Source organism: Phyllostomus hastatus, unplaced genomic scaffold (genome assembly GCF_019186645.2).
Source record: "Phyllostomus hastatus isolate PE091 unplaced genomic scaffold, TTU_PhHast_1.1 phas_contig_40, whole genome shotgun sequence".
Lineage (NCBI taxonomy): Eukaryota > Metazoa > Chordata > Mammalia > Chiroptera > Phyllostomidae > Phyllostomus > Phyllostomus hastatus.
The window spans coordinates 29,770,902-29,792,792 of NW_025333872.1; the positions used below are offsets into that span (position 1 = coordinate 29,770,902).

At 37.7% G+C, this 21,891-nt stretch overlaps 1 protein-coding gene across 1 annotated transcript in view; it reads left to right on the top strand.

Annotated features, from left to right (window-relative positions):
- CD109 (CD109 molecule) overlaps positions 1–21,891 on the top strand; it is a 122,356-nt gene that overhangs the window by 70,030 nt on the left and 30,435 nt on the right. The window contains exons 9-21 of the mRNA XM_045843407.1: positions 50–191; positions 869–978; positions 3,213–3,437; positions 4,291–4,392; positions 4,481–4,543; positions 6,210–6,386; positions 7,400–7,552; positions 12,134–12,208; positions 12,710–12,770; positions 16,710–16,851; positions 17,740–17,857; positions 19,649–19,762; positions 21,187–21,405. Of these exons, the coding sequence (XP_045699363.1) occupies positions 50–191; positions 869–978; positions 3,213–3,437; positions 4,291–4,392; positions 4,481–4,543; positions 6,210–6,386; positions 7,400–7,552; positions 12,134–12,208; positions 12,710–12,770; positions 16,710–16,851; positions 17,740–17,857; positions 19,649–19,762; positions 21,187–21,405 (1,701 nt within the window). The remainder of the gene's footprint in view (positions 1–49; positions 192–868; positions 979–3,212; positions 3,438–4,290; positions 4,393–4,480; positions 4,544–6,209; positions 6,387–7,399; positions 7,553–12,133; positions 12,209–12,709; positions 12,771–16,709; positions 16,852–17,739; positions 17,858–19,648; positions 19,763–21,186; positions 21,406–21,891) is intronic.

A 21,891-nucleotide genomic window follows, 5' to 3' on the forward strand; every position in this document is an offset into this window, starting at 1 on the left:
TTTAAATTGCTACAGTGAAGGGTAAAATTGTAAATTTTTAACAAAACAGATAAATGGATCTGCAAACTTCTCTTTTAATGATGAAGAGATGAAAAAGGTAATGGATTTTTCAGATCGACTTTCTGAACACATGTCTCCATCTTCCCCTGGGCCAGTAGAAATTTTAGCCACAGTGACAGAATCACTTACAGGTTTGTGGACTTTGAAGTGAAGGTAAAGCTATTTATATGGTGAGCTCTATCATCTTTCTTATTATAACTAGCACGTTTATTTGGGAACATCACTGCCTTGGTAAAGATGCTGTTTAATGCTGAAATTGTCATGACAGTTCAGTAGTCTAGCTTGAAGTATGTTTTCATTGTGAAGGGGGAACTTATTTTCTCTGGAAGTCTGTACTTAAGCCACATTTGAGGGATATTTGTAATTTTTTTCATTCCTGTTCTTTATTTCAGCCTGAAAACTACATGGAAAGGCTTACCTTTTTAGCTGACTAACCATCTTTTTTTTTTTTAATCACTTAACATCTGAAATCACACCTGCTCCTAGACAGTTTTCTCTCTTAATAATAAAATAAAGGTTACTTACTTATGCTATTCAACAGTTTTCACCAATCCCAAAAAGAGCAAAAGCCTAATCTGTTAGTGGCTTAATCTCCTCGTGCACATGTCAGTCATGGGCATGGCAGTAATGACGCTTATTAGAAGGATCCGTAGAGGACACAGCGGCTACGGAGCCCGTGTGGGAATGTGGCTGCTGTGCCCTGATATCTTAACCCCTGGGGAATTAGCTCAGATGGGAATATTTGGTGGACAGAAGCTGTTGGTGAACTATAACTTTTGCTTTCTCACCGATGTACTTTCCAAAACAGGTATCTCAAGAAATGCAAGTGCCAATGTATTTTTCAAGCAATATGATTACACCATTGAGTTTTTTGATTATGCTACTGTCTTGAAGCCATCTCTCAACTTCACAGCCTCTGTAAGTTGGCTCATTTATTAGTGATCTCAAAGTATTAACTTCAATTTAATGAAACAAAATGCAAAATAATATTTTCAGTGCTTCTAAAAAAATTTAAGCCAAAAGTAGATATTTTTTCTATTTAGATATATGAAGTATATAGAATTGTTTTCAAATGATCTTTGTCTAATTTTTCTGAAAAAGTAGTTTCAACAAAAATATCTTCCTCAAAATTTGTTTAATAAGCAATTTAAGCTAGATTTGGATTGCTACATTGAAACTTCTGTGACATAATTGAAGGAAGTAGATGCTGGTCAAAATTATTAAATTTTAATTTGATTTTTATAATGACTAATTTTAGTTCTAGCAAAGAGGTAGTATTAAAAATTATCAACAAATCTACCTCTTTTTGAGAGAATATTGAACTAATACTTATATATTTTAAAAATATTTTATTTATTTATTTTTAGGGTGAAGGGAAGGGAAGGAGAAAGAGAGGTAGAGAAATATCAGTGTGTGGTTACCTGGCCCACAACCCAGTAGGGACCTGGCCCACAACCCAGGCATGTGCTCTGTCTGGGAATCAAACCAGCGACCCTTTAGTTCACAGACCTGTGCTCAATCACTGAGCCACACCAGCCAGGGCTGAACTAACACTTATTGAGTGAATTTCGACAATATGCAAGGCTTGGTGATGGATTGGGTTTGAGAGCTGAGAAAGATGCAGTCCCTCCCCTGGGTTCACAGGCTTTGTGATGATGGCAGGAAAAATATACACAACTAAAACTCAAGGCAGGCTATAACATGAGTGTCATGAATAAATTTCTATAGGGATTTAAAATAGGGGTTGGCACCCTTTTTCTGCAAAGGGCTAGATAGTAAATATTTTCAACCATGTGGGCCATGTGCTCTCTGTCACAACTACTCAACTCTGCCATCGTAGTGTGAAAGCAGCCACTGCCACTTTGTAACTGAGTAAGGGTGGCTGTGTTCCAGTAAAACTTTACTTACAAGGAGACTGGATTGGTTTCCTTACCTGTCATAGTTTGTCGACACCTTGTTTAAAGAAAGGAGGCGTCACTTCTTGTTGAATGACTAGAGAAATTTAGATAGTTTCTGATTTCAGTGATCTTATAATTTAGACACTTTGAAAAGGTAAGTAAATAATACCAAAAACCAAAAACCAAAAAAAAAATGGTAACTTCCAAAAGGGTAGAGTGAAACAGTGAGAGTTCAGAGAGGAAGAGTTGGCTTTGGGATAAGGATGAGAGTCATTAAAGGGATGCCTTAGGGAAGGGGAGAATTTGAAAGATCAGTAGGATTTTAAGTGTTTGGGTGTAGGGGTGGGAGGTGGAGAGCAAGATGATTTGGGACACAAGGTGAGAGCTCTGGCTGGCAAGCTCAGGGTGACAGTAACTTTACCAGCACCATTGTGGCAGAGAGCTTGTGTCCAGGAGTGGTCGGAGAGAAAACGGGGTAAAGCTTGGAGAGTTGTAGAGGATCCTAAATGGCTCACATATGTTTTTGAACTTTATGCTCCAGGCAGTGAAGAGCCTAGGAGCCTTGTGAGTGTGGGAGGCTGATCAGGACTGTGTGTGGGAGGTTGGCCGCAGCTTGGGTGGGAGGTGATGAGCAGCCTTGTGGAGGCGGATGTGGGAGTAGAGAGGGTGAAAGAGAGAAGTATAGACTTGGTGTACATTAGATTTGGGAGGTGGGTAGAGAGAGGGAAAATTCAGGGGTGTTAAATCTGGTGGATTTGTGGTATTAGGAAAAATAGGAATGATGAGATGGTTACTCAGTTTTAGATGTACCGAATTTGAGATGACAGGGAGATACAGGCAGAAATATCCTCCATGGTACTGGAAGTGTTGAGGATGAGCTCCAGAGTGAGGTGTGGGTAGCAACAGGAAGACAGAAGAACAGATAATTGATAATTTGCCCTTGACAAATCCCCACGTTAAGGGGAGGGAAAGGGAACCAAAAAGGGAGCTGAGAGGATGCAGAAAGAAGGGCATGAAGTGCAGGAGGTTGTGGAGCCACTGAAGGCAAGAGAAGCCATAATGTTATGAAGGGAGCGGTCAGTGGTGTCGGATATCTCCGAGAGAGACCACTTAATCTGGAAGTTAGGGTGTCATTGATAATTTTTGAGAGTTTGGTTTTATAGGAATAGCATAGATGAAAACTGGATTTAACTGAACTTAAATCCTTTGAGTCTCTTGTTACCTGGTTTTAAAATGTTGTATTTTGATGATTAGGTGAAGGTAACTCGTTCTGATGGCAAGCAACTGACTCTTGAAGAAAGAATAAATAATGTTGTCATAATGGTGACACAGAGAAACTCTACAGAGCATGAGAGCAGATGGAACAGAAGAAATCAGGAAGTAGAAGCTGTCCAGATCATAAATTATACTCTTCCCCAAAATGGAATGTTTAAGATTGAATTCCCAATCCTGGACAATACCACTCAGCTACAATTGAAGGTACCATTTGTGTTCCATCATTATGTTACTGCAATAACATCATAAAAATTGTAGTCTTGTAGTAGACACTCAGTCTGTTGCAGGTCAATGTGCACAAGAAGTGGACATGTTTCTATATCTAAAAATGGGGGAAAGTGTTAAAATTAATTTAATAACAGTGGCTAAGGGTTAGATTAAATCCTTCCTTGTACATTCATTTTGTAAAGCACAGTAAAATATAGCAATCTGAAAATATGATGGAGAAGCTACCTAAACTCCCAGTTTAGGTTGATTTTCAATCATTTGAAATTGTATTTTGACAGGAGCTGAAATGAAAGAGGAGTATGTAAAGTTTTACATTTGTACCTCTTTGTTGAGCTCTTTCCCCAGAGTGGCTTGTCTAAGACTCCCCAATCATTCCTGTTACCTTTCTTAGGGTGACTTGACCCTTCCACAGGTGTGGCCTCTTTGAGTTTTACTCTAACTGTTGGTGGGTCAAGGGGGCTAATATGATTTCTTGTTTGTAAATGAGCCCTGTGTCATGGAGAGAAGAGATGGAATCATTTTTTAATATTATTTTCTCTTATAAGTGTTTTCTGATAATATATCTTTGTTTCTGAAATAAGTTAGTACTGCTTTTTTTCCTCTTAGATCATGATGGTGAAGACTGTCTTCTGTGTTTTATAGATGTCATTTGGTTTACAGTATAAGCTATACAATAAATGTTGAAGATCCAATGTCTGGGGGATGTATTTTTCCTGCATGAAAAAAAGTAAAAGTGCATTTGCTTTTCAGTAATTGTTCAGCAGATGACATCATTTCTCAAGGTGTTGCTAAAGATGAAAATTTATAGTTCCCTTTTCTTTTGTTATAGGCCTTTTTTCTTAATAGTGTGGGTAGCATGGCAGTTTATGGTGTATTTAAATCTCCTAGTAAGACATACATCCAGCTCAAAACAAGAGACGAAAATATAAAGGTAATGCTTACAATCACTTGATAATTACAATATAATTATACTTTTATGCCATTAATATGGATATATTAATTAAGATTTTTTTTAATAGGTGGGATCACCTTTTGAGTTGGTGGTTAGAGGCAACAAGCAATTGAAGGAGTTAAGCTACATGGTAATCTGTTATATAATCTAAATTTATGATCTATTATGGAATCATCTTAAATGGTGTCTAACATGTCTAGATTAAATTAAATTTTTATAAGATTTAAAAAAAGATTAATTAATTAATTTATTTTTAGAGAGAGGGGAAGGGAGGAAGTAAGAGAGGGAGAGAAACATTGATGTGTGAGAGAAACATTGATCAGTTGCCTCTCACATGCCCCAACCAGGGAACAGCCTGCAGGCCAGGCATGTGCCTAATGGGGAATCCAGCTGGCAACCTTTTGCTTCACCCAACCAACTGAGCCACATCAGTCAGGACTAAACTTAGTAATTTTTAAAATTCAGCCCCACACCTTTTCAGCCTTCCCTGTTTATATTGTAATCACAATCTCTTGTCTTCTTTCTTTGCCTATATTTGCATTTCCAATTTAAGAGGGATAATTAAATGTTGCATTGTGTTTAAAATTTAATGCTTAAAATTTAAATTTTATTAGATATGCCACATATCTTCATTGTAGGAAATTATAAAATACAAGAAAAGCAAAAAAGAAAGTAAAATTGCTATATTCAGCCTTGTACTTTTGATAATCTAGGTCTCCCAATGGTGCTCTGTATTCCTTCCACTCAAAATAGATTATTTTTTTTTTGCCCTGGCCAGTGTGGCTCAGTTGGTTGGGCATTGTCCTGCAAACTGAAAGGCTGCCAGTTTGATCCGTGGTTAGGGTGCATTCTGGGTTGCAGGTTTTGTTCCCAGTACAAGTGCAAGGCGTGTGCAAGAGGCAACCCATCAATGTTTCTCTCTTTCTCTTTCTCTCTCCCTTTCCCTCTGTCTAGAATCAATAAAAGAAAAAAAATAAAAGATAGATTTTTTAAATTAAAAGTTGTTTATTTTAAATTACAGTTGGCATACAATATTATATAGTTTCAGGTGTACAACATAGTGATTTGATTAGACATTTATATACCTTATGAAGTGATCATCATAAGTCTAGTACCCATCTGCCACCATACATAGTTATTACAATATTATTGACTATATTTTCTGTGCTGTACTTTACATCCCTGTGACTGTTTTTATAACTGGCAGTTTGTACTTCTTAACCCCTTCCATCATTTTTGCCCGTCCCCCAGCCTCCTCCCACCTGGCAACCATCAGTTTGTTCTTTGTATCTATGAGTTTCTGTTTTGTTTTGTTTGTTCATTTGTTTTGCTTTTTAATTCTATATATACATAAAATCAAGCAGTATTAGTCTTTCTCTGACTTGTTTATTTAGCACTGTGCCCTCTAGGTCCATGCATGTTGTTACAGGTGGCAAGATTTCATTTGTTTTATGGCTGAGTAATAGTTCATTGTGTGTATGTACTATATCCTCTTTATACATTTGTTGACTGATGTTCAGTAGGTTGCTTCCACATCCTGATTATTGTAAGTAATGCAAAAAACAGATTCTTGACTGTGAAGCTACTACTATTCCTTCATCCATTATTGCCTTTCTGTTTCCCAGCCTCTACTGTCTGTGTTGGTCAGGGAGGCTTTCTGGCATTCAAAATGACTTCGAAGTTGGTTTAAGTAAAAAATTTGTGTGTATAATTAAAACTGTGATGAATGTAGCTGCAGTTGAAATTCTCTCTAGCTTTAGCGTAAAAATGAAACTTGACTACTGTTTTTTTTTCAGGTAGTATCCAGGGGACAGTTGGTGGCTGTAGGCAAGCAAAATGCAACAACCTTCTCTTTAACACCAGAAAATTCTTGGGCTCCAACAGCCTGTATCATTGTGTATTATATTGAAGATGATGGGGAAATTATAGATGACATTCTAAAAATTCCTGTTGAACTTGTTTTTAAAAATAAGGTAAGATTTAAGGTAATGATGTTTAAAAGAAAGCTTTATATTAGTGAAGTCTGAGAAATGTAATAATTTTTTAGAAAAGTATCATTAAATTTAACTGTTTACAAATTTATATTCATTTCTAGAACTATAGTTAAACCTCTTCATATTTAGTTATTACATCTGTATTTTTTAATGTGGCATTATTGGGCTCTGTAGGTCTTATTTGTAAGTTATGATTCTTGACTTTAAGATTTTACCTCAAATCCATGCAGCTATTTTAGGATTTCTCAAATGGAGTCAATGTTGCTCTGGCATGGAACTCCAGCGGCAGTACTGAATTAGCGTGGGGTTGGTATTGGTGTGATAGCGAACTGAAGGGGGTTGGAGGGAGGCTGTCTGCAATGATATGTGAAAGCAGAGCCAGGCTTTGGTTTTTCCATTCCATCAGTCTGGAAACAAAGCCAGGGCAAATTTACAAAACGTTTGGCTATGTTGTATGTGGAGATCTCTGTGTGGAGTCTGGTCTCCAAATACACCAGTGATTATTATAGCCTAAGGTGTATAACTTGCATAGGAAACCCCCTTGGACCTCACTCTGAAAATTAACCTGATTGCAAGAGAGCCAAGGTGAAGTAAATTATTTTATACATATTAAAATGAGCCATTGTTCTCATTAAAGCTGCTACCTTCCCCAAGTATGCCAGACACTGCTGTTTTCTTTTCAGCACTGGCTGGGAGCTGAGTTGTGAGGGATGGAGAAAGGGAAGAGGAAAGGTAGCGAAGTAAAGGGTAATTCAGATTTATGCCACTGTGAGAAGTTCCATCACTTGCAAACACTGTGGGAGTAAAGTTTTTTTTTTAAATTTCTTTCCCTAGAGAAGGCTTATGTATGGTTTTAGAATGATCCCTGAGCAATAGCAAATGTAGAATTTTTTTGCTAGATTTTGAGTCATTGATCTGTTATTGTTAATACATGTAAACATGTAAATAATGCTTTAGTAAAATAAGTCAATTCTGTTTTCTCCCTTTCTTAGGTAAACCTCTTTTGGAGTAAAGCTACTGCTGAACCAGCTGAGAAAGTCTCTCTTAGGGTCTCTGTGACGCAGCCCCACTCGATGGTGGGGATTGTAGCTGTTGACAAAAGTGTGAACCTGATGAACGCCTCAAATGATATTACAATGGAAAATGTGAGTTTAGCTATTTTTCATTATAAAAATACACATTAAAGAGAAAAAAGAAACAGTTGTATTACTTCAAATATCTAAAGGAAATTTCATTAGTTCCTCTTCAAGTGTAAGCCAATAACCAGTAAAGCTTCCAAATAAAAAAGGATCTGCATTCCAGTCCTGTAGGAAAGAGGCTGATGCCCAGAGTCTTTACTTGACAAATGCCACCTGGAGTTGCCCCTCATTTTCATACTGTATTTTAATTTAAGACTCCACTGTCACCCAGAATTGACTTGCCCAATTCTGGATGACAGTGGAAAAGAAAGCTTTTTGATAGTTTTGAAGTGCCTTCTGTTTGGCTACATAATGGTTATAAATAATTACGGTCTTCATTGAATCAGGAATTTGTAGTGTATTGAGGGAATGAAATCATGTGAGTCTGCAGAAAATTCCCAAAGCAAGAAGTATATGAACATCTAGTATTACACAAACTAATCCCCTGTTTATTAGTTCTTTCATTTTTATTTGTAAGAGCTTTATATATCCTTGGGTGCCATTGTCAGTGGAAATCTAGATTGTGTAATTTATGCCCGTTAATTGATTAAGTAGAGATTAACAACATGCCAGGAAGAAAGATATGTATGTTTAAGCTAACTTGGTCATCATGTTGTAAAATTAATCTTCTTGAGAAAAATTATACTTTTTTTTAGCCTATACAGGTCGTTTTTCTCAGTCCCTTAAAAAAACTCCTTAAAAACCCATTGGTCATATTTTTTTCTCTTTACTTTTCTAAAATTCACATTATTCTAAAAAGTGTGTAACATCCTGCATTTGATTTAACTGAATATGGTAATATCCCTCAATTTACAGATTTGTAAATATCTTAATAAATGTATTTTATTTTTATTTCCTATACATGTACACACACATACACACATACACTTCGACCCAATGCTCATGTTCTCTGTGTGTCTCTTTCTGTCTCTGTCTCTCTGTCTCCTTATCTCTCTACATATTTATATTAAATGTCAGATATTAAAATTGCTACCCCAGCTTTCTTTAGGTTCATACCTGCCTGGCGCATTTTCCACCATTTTATTTTCAACTCTTTGTGAGTGTTTAAGTATATCTTACTGACAGCACATATCTGTATTTTGCATTTGTTTAATCTAATCTGATAGTCAATATCTTTTAATAAGCTTATTTAACTCATTGATACATGTACAGTAATTCTTGTTCTAATCAGGATATTTCTGCTTATTTTATATGTATTTAATTTTTAAATTTGCAATTATAGTTGTTATTTTATGTTTTAAAATTTAGACTATCTTTTACTTCTTTCCATGGGCAAGGTCACATTTTGCTCTGCTAGTTTTGCAGGTTATACATTCTATTTTTGTTTCTATGATGGATGCCCTTAACTCAGGAACCACACTCATTTATTATTCTTACTGCTTTCTTAAGGTTATCAACATTTGTGTCTTTGTCCAACAAGACAAGTGTTTTGGTGTGTTCTCATATTCTTGTCTATTTTTTTTTTTGTCTCTGCTCCTGTCCCTACCTTCTCCCCACTTCTGGTCAGATCATGTTGATGTTGTACAGAATTACAGCTCTGTGTTATGATTGATTGCTTTTTAAATCTATGTGTTCCTTTCATTATTTTTAGCTCTGGAATTTACATCCATTATTTCTTCATATATTTCCTCTTCTGTATTTTAATTTTTCTCTTTTTCTGGGATTTCTATTATTTAGAGATTGACACTTCTAGTTCCTCTGCATTGCTTAGCTTTTTGTTGTATGTTTTCCATCTCTTGGTCTTTTCTGTACTTCTCTGGGAGAGTTCCTTGTTTGACTTTCAGCTCACTGATCATTTGTCAGCTGCAGCTGTCCTACTTTGATGTCTTATATTGGGTTCTTTATCAGCTATTATATTTATAATATCTATTATTTTCCTTTGGTTATCTCTTGTACTTGTTTTATATTGCTAATATTTTCCCTTTCTCATTATGTATATTTACTACATATATTTTAAATGTTGAGCTGACTTTTTCAGTATTCTGCTTCACATGCTGTTGTCTCATTGGATGTCTTTTATGGAAGTTACACTCTTTGAATGTCCATTTGGTTTGCACCTATTCCAATAATGTCTGTTGGGGAGGCTAGACAGCCTGTTTCAATCTGGACAAGTCTCGTGAATTTAAAGCAAGGGGTAGGGTGAGCTGCAGGGACTAGAGAGCTACTCTCGATCCTCCCTGTGTGCTGCCTGATTCCATTCGGTGTTTCTTTTGTAAGCTTTTAGGGAAAAGCAGCACCAGGAAGAGGCAGTCTCTTGAGATTATGATCCAGCAGTGCTGAGGGTCTGAAGGAGAGGCAAGGAAGAGAGAATGCTTGAGGGCCAGGGTCTGTGCTCCTCCTGTTTTCCTCCCTTTCTTACACCAGACGGGCAGAGGTGCCTGCCTGGTGTTGTCTTCCTGACACCTGCACAGGCAGTTTGGGCCGCCACCGCCACTGATGACTTTGGCAGTGAAATTGCAAGGAATGATCTTGCTGAGGCAATCACCTGGGAGAAGCAAGAACAGAACCAAAAACCTTTCCTCCAGCCTGTTCCCTGACTGCTGCCTCTAGTGGCTTTCAGCCATCCACTTCCTCCCAACACAACAATTCAAGATCTCTTTCACTCTTCCCAGGCACACCCAAGTTTCCTGCCTGCTTTTGTTGTTCTCCAGAGTTAGCTTAGGAGGAAGGAGTCAATGGGCTGTGATGAAGGACTATTTTGGCTTCTTTCATTCTTGTTAAATTTGTAGGTGCTGCCAAGAGACTATTGAATGCCTTGGAATAAGTTAAGTATACTCAGTCTTCCAGGAATAATTTTCGGACACCAGCCTTCCTTTCATCAGCCTGTGCTGCAGCTTTGGCAGTGCCTTTTCATTGAGTCAGTGAGGAGAAAAGGATCGCTTCATGAGATAGATGCTTCTTCCTAGGTAGCTTCATCTCTTCATGCCTGAGTGTCAGCAGAAGGTGATCTCACATGGATTTGTGTTCTGTGGCAGAGTTTGAGTCATGGAACCAGAACCTTTTCCTCTTTGTTATGTCTGTCTCTGTCTCTGTCTCCATTGTCTGTATGTGGGCAACTAACTGTTTGTCTGCTTGTTGAGATAGTATGGAAGTTTGTTTTCTTGTTCGGTGTTGTACTCTTGGTGCCTGTTCCAGCACATGCTTGCTTGTGTGCTTACCGTGGATGCAAGAGTGGTTGTTTGCAGAGCAGAAGCAGTGGTTGTGGGTGTTTAATTTTAAACTTTGTTTTTTTTTTAAATTTCTACGTATAACTTTTATGATTTTTATTCATGCCTTTGTGTTAATTTGTCTGGTTAATGCTAATATAGATATGAGAGATATATCAGAATAGTTACTGAAAGAGTATAATATCTTAACTTTTTTATTGTAGTAAAATATATGTAACATAAAAGTACAAATTTTTAAAAGCACAATTCAGTGGCCTCCGTTGCATTCATAATGTTGTACAACCATCATCAATGTCTTTCCAAAACTTTTTAATCACTCCAAACAGAGGCTCTGTAACTACAAAGGGATAACTCCCCATTCTTCCCTTTCTACAGCCCTTGGTAACCTCTAATTACTTCGGTCTCTATGAATGGGTCTATTCTTGCTATTTCATATAGGTAGAATCATTTAATATTTGTCCCTCTGTTTCTACCTTATTTCACTTAGCATAATGTTTTCAAGGTTCATCTATTTGTAGCCTGTATCAAAACTATTTCTTAATATTCCATCGTATGTATAAACCACATCTTGTTCATACATTCTTCTGTTGGTAGATGTTTAACCTATTTCTACCTTTTGGCTATTGTGACTAATGCTGCAATGAACATTGGCATACAAGTATCTCTTTGAGTCTATATTTTCAGGGTTTTTTTTTTGGTTATATGTATAGGAGTGGAATTGCTGGCCATATTGTAACTATGTGTTTAACTTTTTTAGGAACTGCCAATTGTACTTACTCTTGCTAGCAAAGAGCTCTTCTCTTAAAAAATAACATTGCTAATGTGATACATACAAATATCTCATTGAAAAATACTATCTCATGGATATTATAATTTACATTGCTTTAATTATCAATGAGGTTGAATATTTTTTCTGCTTATTAATAATTTACATTTCATCTTTTGTGGATTTTCTCTTTGTGTTATTTTAAAACATTTTACTGATACTTTGCAGAACTTATTTCAACCATTGAATTTAGCTCGTTTATCTTTGCCAAAAGTATTGGTCATTTTTAATGCTGACCTCTGTGTGTTGGTTTTGTCAACCAGTGACATTTAAATTCCTCCTGGGCAAAACTCAAGCCCATACTTCCTAAGAACTCTCCATTGCTGAACAGAGTAAAAATAAGTTTAAAAAGAAATATAATTTTGGCTGATTAAATCATGAACAAAACACTCACAAATTTCTCTATTTGTGTCATTTTCAAATTTGATAAGTATGTGGGCTGTGTATTATCTAACTTACATGTAAGAAATGTTTCAGAGGAAAGAACAGGTTGGTATGAATGTATCCATTTCATATGCTTTATCTTCTGCCTAGGTGGCTCAAGAGTTGGAACTTTATAACACAGGATATTACTTAGGCATGTTTGTGAATTCTTTTGCAGTCTTTCAGGTATGTTGTGTTTACTATGTAATTTGAAAAGATATTAATATCTTTTACTGTTGCAAACACTTTCGGAATTCATGATATGAATTATGAAATGTAAACCTTTTATTAAATGCATTGCTGAAGTGCAGAGTGCTATACAAGTGTGATTTAAAATGGAAAGATAATCATCCTTCCAATTTTAAAAGCAAATGGAAAAATTCACAATTGAGACATTAATGGAATTGTCATTATTGCTGTTATATCACTTTACTTGGCTTGTTACAAATGTGTGTGTGTATCAGTGTCTGAGAGAGAGAGAGGGAGAGAGGGAGGGAGAGAGAGAGAGAGAGAATGCATACTCATGTACATACCTAAACACTAAAAAATGGGCAAGAGTAAAAAAAAGGGACTTTAATATTTTGCATAAAAACAAATGAGCAAGAGTGAGTTAGGAGTATGGGAAACTGCTGTGACACCTTAGAGAGCATTAAATTTTTAAGAGAAAATTTTAATTATTCTTTCTAGGAATGTGGCCTCTGGGTCTTGACGGATGCAAGACTTACGCAGGATTACATCGACGGTGTTTGTAAGTAAAACCTGGCCGTATGCTTTTAAAGTCTTTATGTCTTTCCTCTCAGGCATTTAAAGTTACTTACATAGGTGTGAGTATTTCCTCTCAGGCATTCAAAGTTACTTATGTAGGTGTGAGTATTTTCTGGTTGAACATGGGTATTGTGATATTTATTTTCTGTTCTCCTAGCCTAAAAGGCTTGGAGTTTAATGTATTTGGAATTATACCTGGGCCATGACACGGAATGTTCCACTGGGTTTCTGTCTAGATCTTTGCAGTGAATGCTTTCCATTTGCTCTCTGTAATCCTTTGAGGTGGTTATGTTTTTGGACATACTGGAAGATTGTCCATACTGGAAGATTCTGTGCTTCCAATTTGTATTGCGAACTGCGAGGTTATTTTGGAATTAGATAAAAGGAGCAACATGTTTTTGAAACATTTTTGTTCTCCAGCTTTTTGATGTTCACCTAGAACAATGCCCAGATGCTGTAAAACATGTTGATGTGCACAGACACAGACACGCACACACACTGATTGCCTTGCCTTGAGTTCTTCCCAGCAGGGTCCCATCTGCACGTCTTAGTTCCCGGAGCGCTAAATACAGTCAGCCACTCAGCTAATAATAAGTGTATTTTTAAGAGGAAGTCATAAAATGTTTTGACTATGAAAATGTGCAAATGAGAATAGATAATTCTAGAAGTTTTTCCTTTTTTCTTTCAGGTAAAGTTATACTAATGTCATCTTGAAAGGCTTCAGAACTATCTCAGTTTGGGTCCCCAAATTCCCTATTTCTTTCAGGAGTTCTCAGTTTCTCCACACTAAGTTCTTTGGCACTGTGTTGGTTCTTGCCACATACCTGAACGTCTGCCCTTAAGTTAAAAGGATAATTTTATAGTCTTTTTTAAAATCCTCACCTGAGGACACTTTTACTGATTTGAGAGGGGCATGGGGAAGAGAGAGAGACATCATTGTGAGAGAAATATCGATCAGGTGCCCCTGACTGGGGATGGAACCCGCAACCCCTTGGTGTACAGAATGATGCTCCAGCTAACTGAGCCACCCCGCCAGGACTAATTTGTAGTCTTAAAGATTTTATGGAGTCACTGTGATCTCTGTGTAGTAAAGACCTGTAGCACGCTTACCTTTCTTCATGTAATTATCTATCCTAGACAACCTTCTGTGCAGCCTACCTGTTTTCATTCTCTTTGTCAGTCTCGGCTTCCACCCATCTTTGTTCGTCTGTACTTTGTAGCCCCTGATGCCCACTGCGCTACTCACTCTATTGTTAGTAATACCTACTGTATCCTTCAGCTTTTCTGAGAACTTTCTTCTACCTTTTCACTCTGACAAAAGAAACCAGATACTCTTACAAGCATATTATATCCCAGAAGCCTTCTCAAGTGAAACATTTATTTATCTGCACCCTGTCCCCGGCCAGCCAATCAAGGTCAGTAGCTGCATAGAGTATTTTGGTGGCTACTCAGGTAAGAGCCTCTTTTTGTAGCTCAGAAATTTTAATTATAACTCCTTTAGTCAAAGTTCAGGTCACCTACTTTCCTCTTCCCTCTCTATGTGTTGATGCTCTCTATGTGTTGACTTAAAATCTTACTTTGTTGTCATCTGGGGGATTTGAATGTCTTTGTGGTTGATACAGCTAATGCATGCTGTCCTGTGATCACCACTGTGGTAGTGAACAGTAATCACTCAAGGGCACATCGTCACCTGAGCACTGCTCTGCTCCTAACATTTCAAATGCCTCTCCTCCTACTTTGTGTATTCCCTCACTCCCCTAAAAATCTGTGAAACATCTTCTTTGGTCTTGACTTCTGATTTTTCTGGGCTTTTGGCTTTTTCCCCTCCATTTTCCTTCAATACCTGGCATGGACCACATGGTCGATCAGTTTGGTAGGACTGTCCCTGGTCCACCATCCTTCCATGACATCCTCCCTGTTGCAGAGCTCCTGTTGCAGTCACCCCGTGACTGTCTGTCTCTCCCCTCTGTTTCTGTGCTGTTATGCTCTGCAAATGCCTCAAATTCAGTATGTCACAAACACAAGTTTTTGGTCTTGTCTCTTCTTAGAACTTCACTCTTCCTTGATATATTTTGATTGATATATGATTCCTTGAATTGATATGATTTCATATCTCTGTTAATGAAATTGTTATTTACCTAGATGTCCAAATCAAAAACTCAGAACTTATCCTCTTTTTCTGTCCTATGTGGTTAAGAAAGGAATTTGCCATTGAGTACTCCTGGCTTTGAATTCTGGCTTCATGACTGAGGAGGTCAATTAACTTCTCTAAGCCTCAGTTTTCCCTGAAGTATAGGACTAATACTGTTACTTGTATTACAGGTAATACAAGGTTACACTCAAAAGCATGGAAATGCTTAACATGTGTTTGGCACTTATAGTCTGCAATTACCTATTATATTATCCCTCAGATCCAGTTTGTTTATTCATTATTCAAAAGATGGCAGTGATGTTAATTGTTTGCTTAGCATATCTGAGGCAGTGGAGCTTCCAGCTTGGGCTCATGGGGCAAAGCAGCCCAGTTGGAAGAGTGTGCTGGTGGGGGACGTGCAGTGCGGCATGGGCACACACAGAGGCCATCCAGCCAAAAGATAGAGCGGAATTATCTCCCGAGACTATCCTTCCTCTCCTCTCTTCAGTTTCAGGGCCTTATCAGCTTTTCCCTGAGCATTGCTGTAGCTTCCTAACTAACAGCGCTGTCTCCTCCATTTCCCCAGCTCTAAACTACTGTTTGGTCTGAGGCCAGAGATTGTGCATAAAAAACATGGGTTGGAGCATGTTTATTTATTAAAAAACCTTCAATAGGTCATCATTGCTTAAAGCAGGGATGAAACTCATTTTCACCAGGGGCCACATCAACCTCGTGGTTGCCTTCAAAGGGCCAAATGTAATTTCAGGACTGTATAAATGTAACTACTCCTTAAATAGGGGCAATGAGCTTGGTGCTGCCACTGGGCAGAAACAAGGTGCTGGGCCGGATAAAACAAGGTGGAGGGTTGGATTTGGCCTGTGGGCCTTGTGTTTGCCACCTGTGGCTTAAAGGATGACATCCACACCCTTCAGCAAGGGATATTTGATATTTTAAGATCTGGACCCAACCAATATTTTTCCTCACATTGTTTGCTGCTTTTACCTAATACTCATACTCTGCATGTGCCTTTGTACTTAGCTTAATTTTTTACCCCCCTGTATGGGATACATTTAGTCTGGAGACTTAAGGAAAATGGAATGGCTGAAGCAGTGAAATGTCCCCGACCTCGCCCTACTCTTTTAATCATTCAGATTCTATGTAAAATCAACCCTTCTCTGTATAATAGGCATTTTACATCTGTCTGCTATCACTCTTACCATGTTTGCTACAGTTTTTTATTTGCATCCTGCATAACCTGCGAGGGGAACTCATTGCATTCATCTTTGTATCCTTGGTATCTGCTATAGTGTTATTTTTATATTTTATTTTGAAATAATTTTAGACATAGATGAGTTGCAGACATGCAGCTAGGTGATTCTGAGTCTGTATGGCCTTATGACTTTTTAGTAAGAATGAAGCTAGTAGCATCTTAAGGCTACTGTAGCCAATGGCAATCAGCATTAGAAAGCTAAAAAAGGAGAACTGCGAAATTGAAGGTAGCTTTAAAAATGTGATTTAACTGATGTTTTGGCAACTGAACTGTTAAGTAGTTTTTCAGATATTGGCCATAGGGGCAGGAAACTTTTTTCCCAGCTCTCTCTCAGCTGTTACTGGCCATGTGGCCTTGAGTTGGTCACTTAATTTCTCATATTTCTCATCTGCAAAATGAAAGGATTGGACAAAATGAACTCAGAAGTCCCATTCAGCTGGGAGGTACTGTGATTGTGTGGATCGTTTATAATCATTCTCTCCAGTGACTTTCCCCTAACAGTTGTCGATGTTTATCTTTAGATGACAGTGTAGTGCTTGCTGAGGACTACTTGGAGGAAAATGACAGATACTTGGTAAACTCATATGATTTTTCTTCCGTTGGCAATCCACGTGTCAGAAAGAATTTTCCAGAGACTTGGATTTGGCTAGACACCAACATGGGGTAAAAATTTATAAAGTTGATTGTCCATATATGTTTTGTGTAGTGTTAGTTTTAAAGAAGTTTTGTCCTCTTTCTAATGGTTCAATACAAACACAGTGTGATTAAGAACTAAATAGACCTAGAGGTTTTTATTTCAAAATGATGTTCATTGTATCTAAATATAGTATTTATTAAAGCCGCCTGCAAATTGTGGCAATGAAAGTATCATTAAGGAGAAGATAGGCTTTTTTTCTAGTAAAGGGTAATTTTAACTTGCTGGAAGTTTCTTGGTTCTTATTGGAGAAAAATTGCTGAGAGTGTATTCATTGCCTTGGGGTGGGGAGCACTTACAGTCATTCCCTCTACCTTGTGGCTCCTCCTGAAACATCCATCCCTCTGAGCCACAGGGAAGAGGGCTGTGGGTGGTATAAGGAAGTCTGCTTGCTGACAAGCCCAGTGCTACTTGCTCAGTGACTAAGGAAGTAAGTCATGAAATGTACATGTTATTTTATAAAAAGTCAGCCATTTGTGGAAACTTGGGATAAGATGTAGGTCAAACCTAAAAAATTCCCAACAAATAATAGCATTGGTTTGGATACAGAAGGAAACTTTTATGCAAAATGAGAAACAAAATTAGAGTTATTTGAAAAATATATTTATTTTATATCCAAAGTTATGAAAATAATTTTCATTTTTAATATGTAAAGAACACTATAAAGCTTTTAATATGGATCATGATGACCTTATAATGACCTATTTCTGGCTGTTTTAGGAATAAATTTAAAAAAATTGATATGTAAATGATTTATAAAATTAATAGTCTTCCAAAAAATGGTTTAGGTTATGATGACTTATTTTGAAATGTGTCAGTTCTTGGTTTTGTGATTTTTATGTTTATCTTGACTTCAGTTCCAAGACTTACGAAGAATTTGAAGTTACTGTACCTGATTCTATCACTTCTTGGGTGGCTACTGCTTTTGTGATCTCTGAGGATTTAGGTCTTGGACTAACAACTACTCCAGTGGAGGTAGTGTATTAAAGTGCTGCTTATAAATGTTACAGTTTCATAAAGTGAAGAAAGTGTCAACTCCACAGATTATAATTGCTTATGATGTTGATCATGGTTTTGAGATTCCTAGGTTTTTCCTTTTTGCTTTTCATCTTTTTTATATTTTACAATGTGAGCTGTATAAAGCAGCTAAATGTGCTAGATCCAAATTAAGATTTGGACAGAAAGTTTATTATTGACCAAGTCCCACCACTTCCAAAGGTCAGAAGATAGAAAGTATTTCCATGTGTCCCTCTTTCAAGATCAAACATAACTTGTCAAGATGTCCGCTAGCAGACATTCCTTTGCATCTCATGGTCTAATCACATCACCTGGTTTACTTCCTAACCCAGTTGCTGGCAAGAGGAACATGACAACTATCATTGGTCTTAGACTAGTAGCTCCTACCTCTGTTGTGCCTGAAGCCCCCCTTTTATAACAGATATTTTGTTTTATTCCTTTACCAATCAAAATGAAATTCATAGAATATATAATATACCCACATATTCAGTTAAAAGTCAATATGATGCCCTAAGTGAAATATTAAGCAGGAATAAAAGGACAGTAAATATAAAATAATTATATTTCAGGATATAAATGACCTGGCATAACTAACTACACTAGAAGGCAGAGTAATATATTTAAATATTTACACCATGTACAGAAATGCACTTTGACACATTTGTATTGTTTCAGCAATGCAAAACCTTTGAGTGGTGCTGCCTGCAGTGGTGCAAATTTCTGAAACTGTGAAAAAATTTAAGTAAATTTACAAAAAAAATAAGCACAGTCTTCTTTTGATTAACAAAATAGTTGCATTCATGAAAAATCAAGCGTGTATTAAAAAATGCTTTGGGTTTACCTGTACATTGGACTTATGCTGTAAGCTCAGGTTATCATAAGCAGGTACTTTATCTATGGTACACAAATGTCTGAAGAGACCTTCAAGACTCATGAGGGATATGGACCACTTCCCTATAGTCTGGGACTGCCCTGAGCATTGAAGACTTTCACCCGCTGAGTGCCAATGGCACCTTTCAAACACTGTGGGGATCTAAGACCCTTCCACAAATGTCCAGACGAACCTCCAGAGATGATTTCTGCTGCCGGTGAGCACCACCGGCTTACAGGGATCGAGCTTTGTCTTCAGAGGCAGGGGAGGGGGTTCTGCTTCCCCTGCAGGTCGTGGTCAACAGTGTCAGAGTTGAGTTGCCCATGAGGAAGTCCGTGTGTCTGCGTGTGTGAAAGGCAGCAGGCAGAACATCATTTAGACTTTGCCCATGAGTCTAACACAGGGGCTCTTTGATTTGGCTAGCTGCTTTTGAAGCAGATGGGCAGTGTCAGTACAGTGCAGTAGTAGAGGAACTTGGCATTGTTGTCAGACACACTGGGACCCAGTTCTGTCCCCTCCACTTACTGACAGTGTTGCCTCATACTAGGTACAGGGGCCTCTCAGCTTCAGATTTCATTCCTGTAAAATATGAGCATAACACCTGCCTCAAGGTTGTGATGGTTAGATGAAATAATTTGTGTAAACTACCTGGTTCTGAGTAGGCCCTTCATAAAAGGTAATGTTGACTAATGTAAAACAAATCAGTTTACCATATGCATTTGCAGTAAGTTACTATGTTTGCTGTGTGTTGATAAGGCAAGTGGACATTTCTATGTGAAGTTATAAGTTTCATAGATTTTGTGAGATTTTCTTTTAATCATATAAAATATGAAGCATTTTGATTTGAATAAAACATGTATTCATTGTGTTTTTTTCAGCTACAAGCCTTTCAGCCATTTTTCATTTTTTTGAATCTTCCCTACTCTGTGATCAGAGGTGAAGAATTTGCTTTGGAAGTAACCATATTCAATTATTTGAAAGACACCACTGAGGTAATATATGAAAGGTTTGGTTGATCACTTATACTTCAGGGAAAAATAGAGAAAACGTGCAGGGACTGGGCTGGATAGTGTGTGGGTTCTGGGTACATTCTAGAGAAATGGACATAAACAGACTTTGGCAGTGATTTTTTTTATGCTTATTAATGTCTAAGGGTGTTATTCTCACATCTAAGCATTCTCTCTCTCTCCCCTCGATCCTCTCCAGCACAGTTTCCTCACTTAAGTCACGTAACTTCCGTGTTGTCTCTGAGGCCGGTCTTTCTCTCTCCTGCCTGCTGCAGTTTTTCCCTAGTCTTACTCACATCTAGAATGTGTTGCCACTTATCACTGTCATTCTGTGCCCACTGTAGTTGGCAAGAAATGTATTTCATTCAAGATCTGGCTTGAAAGTAAGATGCCTTTTCTCACCCATTCTGTTATGTTTATTGTCCCCGTGTTTATTCAGTGCATTCTACTTTAAGGCTTTGTTTTTTGAGTCGTGTACCTGTGTCTCCTTAGTCAGTCAGCTCCCTGGAAGGCAGGGTTCAGCTCACTGTTCGGGTTGTGTTCCTAACAGTGTTACTAAATGATTGATTCCCACCTCTGCCCTCCTCCCCACCGCCCTAGGGTAAGTAGGGAGCTGTAATTACCCTATTAGGTTAATTACTACAAGAAAATGCTATACTTTCTTAAAGGACTGTGTCCTTTAATGAATTGGTTCTTCCTTTAAAATTTTAGTTTTTAATCTAGTCAACATGGTACAGTGTGAAGGGCAAAAACTCTGGAGTCAGAGGGCGTGCCCTCTCTACCACTCCCGGTAAAGAACTTACTTGTAGTTTCTTCATCTGTAAGTGGGAATAATAATTACTGTCTCTACAGAAAATAATTTGAGAAACAGACTAGAAAATAAATGGGAAAACAATTCATGAGATGTAAGGCCTAGGGACATGCTGTTCTTAATGAGACTGGCAACACTTTATAAAAGTTTACAACTGATGTACACTTCGGGACAAATGTCTGAGTCCCACTTTCCTTGGAGTAATTTTAGCAGAGACTCTTAGTGATGTCATAATGTGTCTCCCTTTTGTCCCAGGTTTTTCTAATAAGACCAGTGTCTCAGAATGACAGTTAAATCAGTTGGTGGCAACATGATGACATGAAATAACTTTTCTGGGCACCTCCTTAGCCACTCAAAGGCTTTGGATAGTAAGAGAATTTGATGTTAGTTGGAGTGGAATTTAGAAGTGGACTAAGGAAGCACAGGAAAGAAATGAAAATGTCCTGATACCCTTTTGTCCTCTCTTTGGCTGAATCTGTCTCATCTTTCTCTGGTCTTGGGCCTCACAGATTAACAGGACTGAAGGTAGTGATAAAGTTAACACTTTACACCAAAGCATTTATTATACAAGACCTTTGATGATAATTTTTTCTTCCAGGTCAAGGTGGTCCTTGAAAAAAGTGACAAATTTGATATTCTAATGGCTTCGAATGAAATAAATGCCACAGGGCACCAACAGACCATTGTTGTTCCCAGTGAGGATGGTGCAACTGTTCTTTTCCCGGTCAAACCAACACATGTGGGGCAAATTCCTATCACAGTCTCAGCGTTTTCACCTACTGCTTCTGATGCTGTTACCCAGAGGGTGTTAGTGAAGGTAAATATTTGGAGTCTCCAATAAACAAATTGGAAACATGTAAATGAAAAGAAACAGAAGATTTTTTTTTAGTTCGATTTGTTGGCGAGACCTAGTGGGTCATCTCCCCCACCCTTCTGGTAATGCCTAATTGTTTTCTCATCTGTATGTAAAAATGTATTACGTTTTGGAAATAGCTGCCAATTTCCTCTTTACATTTATAGTGTGACTGTAAAGCGAGTCTCTTTTGCAGTCAGTTATATTTACAAATCATGTTCCTTTGGGGTCCTATTAAATCATGTTAAGTTGGCATGTAGATTTTGAATTTTGTAATTCCTCAGCACAGATAGAAGACATTTTGTAGATTTTTTTTAGAGAACACATTGTGCACAAAAAGACAACTCGGCATAGTGCATGATAAGCACTTGTGCCCTGTGGTGAGGCAGTCCTGAGTTCGAATTCCAGCTCTGTCAAATGTGACTTTGGGCAAGGTATTTAATCTCTCTG